The sequence below is a fragment of the Hylaeus volcanicus genome, chromosome 1 (genome assembly GCF_026283585.1).
Source record: "Hylaeus volcanicus isolate JK05 chromosome 1, UHH_iyHylVolc1.0_haploid, whole genome shotgun sequence".
In the NCBI taxonomy this organism is placed as follows: domain Eukaryota; kingdom Metazoa; phylum Arthropoda; class Insecta; order Hymenoptera; family Colletidae; genus Hylaeus; species Hylaeus volcanicus.
Genome location: NC_071976.1, coordinates 6,106,784 through 6,116,855, shown reverse-complemented (window position 1 = coordinate 6,116,855; position 10,072 = coordinate 6,106,784). Strand labels below are relative to the sequence as shown.

At 39.0% G+C, this 10,072-nt stretch overlaps 1 protein-coding gene across 1 annotated transcript in view; it reads right to left on the bottom strand.

Moving 5' to 3' along the window:
- The window catches only part of LOC128884588 (brefeldin A-inhibited guanine nucleotide-exchange protein 3-like), a 34,839-nt gene that overhangs the window by 15,721 nt on the left and 9,046 nt on the right, over window positions 1–10,072 (bottom strand). Inside the window, exons 5-10 of the mRNA XM_054138065.1 lie at window positions 8,821–9,067; window positions 8,399–8,572; window positions 7,916–8,324; window positions 5,858–6,070; window positions 3,168–4,041; window positions 2,921–3,053 (exon numbers count right to left, since the gene is read on the bottom strand). Of these exons, the coding sequence (XP_053994040.1) occupies window positions 2,921–3,053; window positions 3,168–4,041; window positions 5,858–6,070; window positions 7,916–8,324; window positions 8,399–8,572; window positions 8,821–9,067 (2,050 nt within the window). The remainder of the gene's footprint in view (window positions 1–2,920; window positions 3,054–3,167; window positions 4,042–5,857; window positions 6,071–7,915; window positions 8,325–8,398; window positions 8,573–8,820; window positions 9,068–10,072) is intronic.

The following is a 10,072-nucleotide window of genomic DNA, read 5'->3' as shown; positions in this document are numbered from 1 at the left end:
AAAGTAGAGAATTCAAGGAGTTATCATAGAAAAATAGATCCCCATAAAAAACTACAAGAAAGTAGACAAATACGTGAAATCGAAATGATATTAAAATAATGCAGGAGTCGTGTAAGATGATGATAAGCAGAATGGACACAAGCTAAGTAATAAGTAAGCAGTAGTGCAATAACTTTGTATAATAAGTTACACACTTTAACCCTTTTAGTGCCAGAGCCGATATATCGGCCCGTGCCTTGTAGCGTTTTACTATTCGCATTACGGGAGAACTCTACCTCAAAATAAATTTATAATACGTTACAAATGGTCTAATTTCATTATGAGCGAATTAAAAAAAAATAGTTTTTCGTTTTAACTAAAAAAGTTAAAAACTAAAAATATCTAGGAGATATTACAATGACTGTCACAGAAGCGTTTCATAAAATTCTGCTTAGTTCATTATTTTTCGAACCCCAAACGTGCCCGGCTCATTTCTCGAAACCACGGTTTTGGAACTGGCAAGTAGGATTGCGCAAAATCCATTACATGAATCGGAATGAAATTTTTTTTCTACAATTTTCAAACGTAATTGGTGGTACTGGCAGTGAGAATCATGTTAAAAAGAATTTTGTCCAACGTCTATTAGCCATTAGTTAGGGGAAAAGATACCTTAAAATATTATTTTGTAGTTTATACGCCATCCTATTAACAATTTTCCAAATTTTGTGAATATCTTATCTCTCCCCATAAAAAACTACAAGAAAGTAGACAAATACGTGAAATCGAAATGATGTTAAAATAATGCAGGAGTCGTGTAAGATGATGATAAGCAGAATGGACATAAGCTAAGTAATAAGTAAGCAGTAGTGCAATAACTTTGTATAATAAGTTACGCACTTTAACCCTCTTAGTGCCAGAGCCGATATATCGGCCCGTGCCTTGTAGCGTTTTACTATTCGCATTACGTTATAAATGGTCTAATTTCATTATGAGAGAATTAAAAAAAAATAGTTTCTCGTTTTAACTAAAAAAGAAAATTGCTTATTTATGTTATTATAACGAAGTATTATGCAAAATTATATCACGAATATATTTATGACAACATAGTTTTGTTTCAGCAACGTTATATTACCTATAACAATTACGTATTTCGGAAGAGATAATCCGTCCGGCGCTTACTTTATTTTTGTTATGTAATATTATTTATCTTGTTACAAAATATATTGGAAATGGAAAGTATACACTTTGTAATAAATGGTCTATATAAAATTCCGACGAAAAGATGACTTTTTGTATGTGCAAATACGTTTTGTGAGAGAGAACTCAACTTTTACTTTCTTCACGATCCTTTATACATTTGTTATTTATATAATTTTCAATGAATTTAGAAAAACTAGTGTTATTGTTTTGTTCTCTATTTCGTCCTTAATATGTTCTTATATTCTCATGTAATATTGTTTCTTGATATATTGATATATTGAATCATGTAAATATTGTTTCTTGTTTGGTTTTTATTAGCATTTTCCCAAACCCTAGTAAAACCGTGAAATTCGGCCGGTTATTCTCGCATAGGCACGTCTCTTTCGCCTGGCACTAAAAGGGTTAAATAAACGAATGAACGAATGAAACGGTTTCGGAGCCTGCAACCTCCTAGCTTCAACCACCACCGAACGGTGTTATCCTTCACGATAACCGACTATCAACGATCGACATTCTCTTCGATTCGGTTCTACGATTCATCCGGACGCGTCGAGAATGTTTTCTCTTCGGTCGAGAAGGAAATGTTTTTGAATTCTACAACGTTAACACTTTCGCTGCGGACGAAAATAAGTAGCCGTTCGCTGGGAGCTGCAATTATGGTATTTCTTTTAATGAAAAATTTCTTACAAATGTTCTAATATGATTATTTTCAAAAAAATATATTTGTGGTAACTTATTTTATACAGGCTGTTCAAAAAAAAGCATTCAATATTTATACGGTGTATAGGGCACACTGTACCGAGTACAAAAGTATTAGTAAACATTGGTCCAAAGGTCAACCGTTTCTGAGGTATAAACATTTTTGTTTGCTAGTATCACGATTGACTTATTACTGGGTTTTCGATATTTATAGAAGATACTCCACGTGTCCACCGCTCATTTTTGTAGACGCTTGGCATCTTCTTCTTACAGAGTCGCGAACTCTCTCGAAAATCCCACATTTCTGTTCAATTATTCGACAAGCATGGTGAATTCCGTTACGTAGTTCTTCTAAGTCATTTATCGACGCGGAGTACGCTTGACTTTTTAAATATCCCCAGAAAAAGAAGTCCAGAGGATTGAAATTGGGGGATCGAGGAGGCCATGCAACTGGTCCACCGCGTCCTATCCACCTTTGACCAAACACCGTGTTTAAGTGCTCTCTCATGGTACTAGCAAATAAAAATGTTTATATCTCAGAAACGGTTGACCTTTGGACCAATGTTTACTAAAGCTTTTTTACTCGGTACAGTGTGCCCTATACGCCATATAAATATTGAATGCTTTTTTTTTAAACACCCTATATAATAAGGTCCCGGTTGGTTATTATCCATTTTATAAGGATAAACACAAAAAGAAAAGTTTCCAAAAGTCTAACCACAACACTAAACACAAAAGAACAGACCAACATGAATGCTTAGATCGTACTGACTGTTTAAATACGACTAAAAAAAAAAAATTACGATTAAAAAAAGCAGTGTTAACCGAAATATTTATCCGAGTTGCCATTCACCGCCAACGCCATTTTGTTTCGATCAGGTCCGGACATTTCCGGGTTAGTTCATTCCGATTCTTGGCGATCTTTGATCCGCTCGAGAGGAGAGGAATTCAAGGGTTAGCCGTCCAATTCGGAGCGGAACCGAGTCGTAGGAGCACGGTAGGAAAAGAGGAAGTTTAATCTATTCGTATCGACGAAGCTAACCTGATACAAGCGCAACCCAAACGAGCTATGCTCTCCGTGGGCTGAACGACGCATTCCGCCATCACCAGCAAAAGTTGTTTCAACATCAGCGTCGTGGCCGGTAGATACGCCTCGTTCCGGACAACCTCGGGCCCTAAAAAGCATCGACGAGTCTCGGTTACTCCTCCAGCTCTCGAAAAATTCATCGTATACGGTGTCTCGAGCTATCCGTACTTTATCCTACGAAATGCAGATATGGTTCAATCACCTTGCAAATGAGTCAAGTAATCGACAACCAGATCCGTCGTGAGACCGCAACACTGCTTAAAGTTGGGCGCAAAGTTGTCCCAACCCCTGAAGATCTTCGAGGTCTTCCTCAGCCAATTTTGGACCATCGGTAGCAACAAATGATTGACGCAATAGAGTCCGAACGCTGGTCCAGGAACGTTCAAGGTATCTCGTAGAAGATGGAATAATGTTTCCAGAGTGTGAGGCTGGTAACGTTTGGGACATATCATGGTAGCGCTAGCCAGGCCGTCGATCAAGATGTACCACACCCTCAGAATGCCACTGGGCTTGTCCATGCTCTGCAGAGTGGTGGCCGTGCGAACGTTCTCCACGAGTACGTCGTGCGGTCGCTCGGGAATGGTCTCTTGTATCGATTCGGTGTGCTTATCGAATCTGATCAGCTCCGAGTTCGGTATCGTTGGATCGACGTATTGGGGAATGGTCGAAACCTGGATCCTCTGGGCGGAATGGAAGATGGGGCACGCTGGCATCCCGTACATAGAGGCCAGGATGTCGCTGCAGCTCAGCAGATACTTGAGACTCTCTACGCAGAGTCTCATTCGTCGGGACTCTGCGATATCGACGACCTGGTCCTGTTCGTCCTGATGCCCCTCCGCGTCGCCGATACCGCGCACGTGCCTCAGGAGGCACAGGATGCAATCTAGCGCCGCGTTGGCGAACACCAACGTATTGTCCGTCGATAGGAAGACCCTGAAGACCTCCAGCAGAGGCGCTGATTCGACGGAATCTGAATTACCGACGGAGGCTACACGCAGCGCCCCGAACAGAGGTCGCCAGCCTGAACGAATCTCTGTTCGGTTGGTTTCGACGAACTCGCAGATGCAGCTCACGATCTGCCGGGGGATAAATTGATCGCGTTTTCAACTGAATTCAAAATTTCAAAGACGTACACGGTCTGTCTAAAAAGAATCCGAACTTTTGCTATAAAAAGAAAGAAGTACAAGTAAAGTTTTTACACGCACGATTATTCGCTCAAAAGAATCTCCCACTGTAATTAACATTTCGAAGGACCTTTGCAGCTCCTGTTTTGGTCCTGTTTTGGTAGCCCGTTTAGTACGGCGGTTACAGCGGCCTGAATCTCCGAAATGTTGCTATAACGTGTTCCTTTCATTGGAATTTTCAATTTTGGGAAAAGAAAATAATCGCAGGGAGACAGATCAGACGAGTAGGGTGAATTATCCAAGGTAACAATTCTAATTCCAATGAAAGGGACACATTACAGCAACATTTCGGGGATTCAGGCCGCTGTAATCGCCGTACTGAACGGGCTACCAAAACAGGAGCTGCAAAGGTCCTTCGAAATGTTAATTACGCGGTCTACACGCTGCACAGTGGTCCCAAAGCGGAAAAAACTCAATTTTCGAAAGTCAAATTTTTGTTATAGAATATGTCCTGGCTACTGTAAATAGTCTGTAGAATTACCCTGTGAAATGGTTGTTTTAAATTTTAATTTCGAAAGAAGTTATAATTTATCAAAGTTGGAAATCGGTCGAAATGCTGAAATTTGGGTTACTTTGAAAAAAAATTAAGATTTCACTTATGATTGGGTAAAACTGAATTGATCGGTCATTAATAATGTCTAGTAACAATCTGTGAACATGACTTTTTACTGTTTAGGCCAAAAAAAAAAAGAAAAAATTACGAGTAAAGCGAATATGCAGGTTTTTCGAATGTTTTATGAAATCTATCGATTCAAAAAAAGCTCCGACAGTCTCTGGTTTGATTTCTCACGTTTTCTCATCTATATTACACCATGAAAACATGATGAAAATTTTAGCTGTGTCTACTTGCTCTTTCGGGAGTTACATAATTTTATTCTCAAGTATGTGTGAATACTCAAATCTTGAGAATCTGCGAATTCCTTCTAAAATCCATTCTGATGAAGGTGTGACATTATTATTGAGACATCCTTCGCGAAAATTAGCTCATGATTAAAGGACGTATTATGGACTGGTAAATTCCTAACAAATCCACGACAGATAAAATGTACGATGATTAAAAAACATAAAAAAACCTGTATTTTTTCCTGTTAAAAATTCACTAAAACAAGGTTCAATGACCCAAACATACGAATATGAGGCCTGAACCCAAAAAAAAACACCTTCCCCTTAGCGAAAAAGCTATTGACTTGTTATTATAAAAATTACCATTTTTTCATTACAATAATTTTTACATAATTCTAATGTATTTTTTCATCCTGAATCGAATGAGACTAGTGTCGGATCGATAGGCTGATCCGTTTTCAAGATATTGTGGTTTCTCCGCTTTTTGGCCATTTGGGATCACTGTGCGCTGTATTGATTCCGAGGGAGATTATTTTGAGTAAATAAACGTGTGTGTAAAAACTTTACTTGTACTTTTTTCTTTTTACGGCGAAAGTTCGGTTTCTTTTTAGACAGACCGTGTATATACGCGCGATAGCTAATCTAGACGAGAATAAGTTCCAAATTTGAAATTTGCTGTTCGATAGTTTCTAGTCGTTCAAACTTTTCCTGTTTTCTACTCGTTAATTTTTAACAAGATTCTCGGTTGCTATTATATTTCGTGGATCGAAGTAATAGACCAACAAATTTGAAGAAGCCATGTATTCGTTTCGAAGACAAGTTCCAAATTTGTTTCCTACTAAGTTGACGAAGCAAAACGACCTACTTGGTCCTGCACATCGCCGTCGCAGAGTTCTAGGCACAACAGGTTCTCGAAAGGCTTGAAGAGAGCTTCGTTGAAATGGAAGTGAGCCAACTCTACTTGCTCGTTCAGCAAAGCTGCCATCGAGTCGTGGATGCATTGAACCGCTTTTTTCGAAATACCGCGGTCTTTGTGACAAGCTGCTTCCATGAAATGAGGGCCCAGAATACTCCAAACCTGGAACAACATTTTACCAATCACCGAATCGCCGAAACTTGTCGACGCGAGTTGCTATTATATATTATACTGGTTTAAATTCGTTAAGGGGGTCCACCTGTGTAAGATTTTCAAAAAAATCAAAAATTGTTTTTCTACATATTTATCATCTAGGAGATATCGTTTCCGGAACGTGACGGTCCGTGTCGTATAGTCTGAATCGACCTTTAGTCGTATCCTTGAAGAAAATTGAAAGAAATTTTCCCTACGTCCAGCGACCCTTTGGTCCAAATTTTTCCAAGACCACGAATCCAATGCTTCAACGAGGTATTAGCTCCAACTATTCCTCTTTCACAAACTAAACCTTCTCAAAGACAACCATTCTCAAGGATCGGACGGTAGCGTAGCCGACTGTCACGCGTTTTTCTCGAAAGCACGTTTTTGGAAATGGCGAGCAGGATTGCGCAAAATCCATTACATGAATCGGAATGAAATTTTTTTTCTACAATTTTCAAACGTAATTGGTGGTACTGGCAGTGAGAATCGTATTAAAAAGAATTTTGTCCAACGTCTATTAGCCATTAGATAGGGGAAAAGATACCTTAAAATATTATTTTGTAGTTTATACGCCACCCTATTAACAATTTTCCAAATTTTGTGAATATCTTATCGCCAGTACCTTCAAAATGTAATTATAAAGAAAGCGATATTTTACTTTTTTGTTTCAGATGATCAAGTACGATCAAATCCTGCTCGCCGAAGGACTCTTCTACTTTTAAGTGGTCTCGTTAAAGCACCGCTTACATAAATAAGCTTAAATAAGTTTACGTAAATAAATATGACATTTTTTTTATTAATTCTGGTAACCGAAAGAATGAAACTATACGTGGCTATTTAATAGTTCATCATTAATCACTTTATATCGACATGTAAAATAAATGAATAATAGATTTAAAGTAAACTATATTTTGTAACTATTATTTAAGAGCATAACAGGCAACGAATATATGTTTCTAATTTTTTTTAATTATAACTTTCTTATATTAATTATTATGTCATTTATAATGGTTAATATCAATATTTATTCCGTTAACTTTGTTACATTGCTCTATCGAGATCCATTTTTCAGCAATTTCAATATTCTTGATTTTAACGACTCGTTCTAAAAAAATTTATTTCTCAAATATTAGCAGGTAGTAGCAAAAGTGGACATTATTTGCATGAAATATAAAGTTAGAGGAACTAAATATAAAAGAATCACCGATACATTTTTTTACATTTCTTTTTTAAGTCTATCTTAAAATTTAATTTCGAATCTCGCGCATGAGAATTTTTTAATAATCAGTAAACTGTTAATATAGGCAACAGCTATGAAATAAACATACCCATAATAGTGGAATCCATGTCAGACAAAATGAGGTACGAAGAATGAATATTACTGCAGACTAAGTGAAAAAAAAAAAGAAGTAAATTGTACTATCGTAAACGGCGAACTGAAACTGAACGTGATAATATGCTACAATTAGGTAGCCATATAATTATAAATACGTTCAAGCTATATAATTTCAAGCTATTGACATCTAGGTAACAAAATAAAATGCTAGATTGTGCTCTAGCAAATTCATCATTTTTCGATTTTTGTCCATTAATCGACGCACTGTGCGCCGTCTAGGAATATCCACATATCGAAACATTGTGATAAAATCAAAAATTAATGTTAAAGCGTCGATCTACCAAATAGAAAAAAAATTATCATAATTGCACTAGTACTTTTCCCACAAAAGATTCTTGAAAATTGCCTTGAAACTTAAACGTTACACAGGTGGACCCCCTTAAAGGACCTCCCTAAACTTTTAAAGCTCTCACCCTCATAATATGAATAAGAGGCCTTCCACTTTTCACGCACTTCAGCATGACCTCTCCTAACCGAGCCAAGAGCAGCACGTTCATCTCGTTTTCCCTGGGTTTGCTCTTCCTCCACCAAAATCGTTTGTTCTCCTTCGAACCGTCCGTTGTCTTGAACAGCTGAGCTTTGCTCGCCTTGCAAAGAGCCGCCAGGAACAAGCACAGAGCTCGAAGGTTCAGCTTCAACGCGGCGTTCTCGAATAATCTGTCGACTTGTTGCGACAAAACGCAGACAATTTTGGCCGCGTAGTCCGCGGGAAGAATGCCGTTGAACTGGCTGTCTGCGTTCGATTCTTGGATTATCTCCGGGATGGTATCCGAACTTGGGTTCTGCGTGTAGGGACTCGAGAGGAAGCTGTAGACGTCGACGCTGCGACAAAGAACTTCGGTGAACGGGACGCGATATTGGAACGTCGAAGAGAAATTTCGAGGATGACACCTTACCATGTTTCCTCTTCGTCGGTGATGTTGAAATTGAGCCTCAGTTTGTCCTGATTTCCTTTGGGATCTCCGTTCGAGGCATCCTTTTTCTCTTTCTTTTGCTGGGTTTTAGGCAGCGACGGGTTCTGGTTTCTCCCGAAGAAGTCGTGCTCCAGCTTGCTCACGTACAAGCAGCACCTTTTCCAAAATGCGAAGCGAAAGGTGAGATCTCGGAGATCGGTAGAAATCGTCGCGTATACAGTGATGGGCGAAACCTTACGCTTCGAATAAATCTGAAGTTCGCCGATATGTTTGTCTCGTTTCCTCTTTCGAATATTTTACAAAGAAGGGAACAAGACAAACATATCGGCAAACTTTAGATTTATTCGAAGCCTAGGGTTTCGCCCATCTCTGCGCGTATCGCGAAACTAAGGGCGATGTCTTACGTGAAAACGTGAGGCCAGCAGTCGCTACCGTGACTTCCGAGTTCCAAACCTTTGCCCAGAAGCACGTCCATGCTCAGCGCGTGCGAAGTGTGAATATTGGTCGCTCTGTTTTGCAACTTCAACCGCAATACGTCTTTCGTTCGAGTGATTCTCGATATAGACTGTTCCGTGCAGGCGGCTTTAGCAAGGAGAGCGAAGATGGAACCGCAACGATTCTGGAGCCCTGAATAACGAAAACCGTTGAAACGGTTACGAGTCGTTCATGAAGACTGTATAAGGAGATCCAACTCCCTAAGAAAGTTACTAGAAAATTTTTAGCAAAATCCCGAACTCGAAGTTATGAATATTTCGTCCACTCGCAGCGCAAGTGCGCACAGACTACGATATATATGTCATATGTGTATACATTATCTATTAATGTATAGATGATAGAGCCTCAAAAAATTCATATGTATTTTGCAATAACAAATGGACTGCCGGTCAAGTGCAGGCCAATCTGAAGATTATCTGTAGATAAATTGTATACAAATGTACATCGTAGTCTGTGCTCACTTGCGCCGCGAGTGGTAGAAATATTCATAACTTCAAGCTCAGGACTTTGATAACACTTCTACACTACACAGTTAGGACTCCTTATACAGTCTTCATGGAGTCGTTGTACAACGTACAGCCTAGAACAGGTGTGGCCAACCCAAATGATTTCGCGGGTCGCATATAAAATTATGAATCCCCATCATACGAGCTGATAGAGAGGACAGCTCCGCCATATTAGATTTAGACCCATTATAGACATTTGTTTTGCTCTTCAGCTCTTCATTCGACACGTAATCGACGTGGCGCGATCGCGCTCCTTGGCATTTTTCGACCGTGTTTCGTGAAAACTTTCTGGTACGCGATATTATTTTATAATCAAAGTTAATTTTTTCTCATAATTTCGACAGTTAATTTATGTATATATGGATGCAAAATTAATGTACTTGTTTAATACATTGATTTTCACTACTTCAGCCATTATAAAATAAATATATTGTTGGATACTCCATCGCCCAGGCCAACTTTCTCTTGAATTTCGGATCGCGCGCGAGGAACGGAAAAACAAACGTGTTAGTCACGGTCCTTGAGGACCTGAATTTTCCCTGAACATTCTCGAAGGACCTCTCCCCCTTAGATTTTCAGAACCAAGAATCAGTCTTTCCCGAGACCTCGTCCAGTAATTATCGTCCAGTAATATTCAAACTCTGTTCTCGGTTAA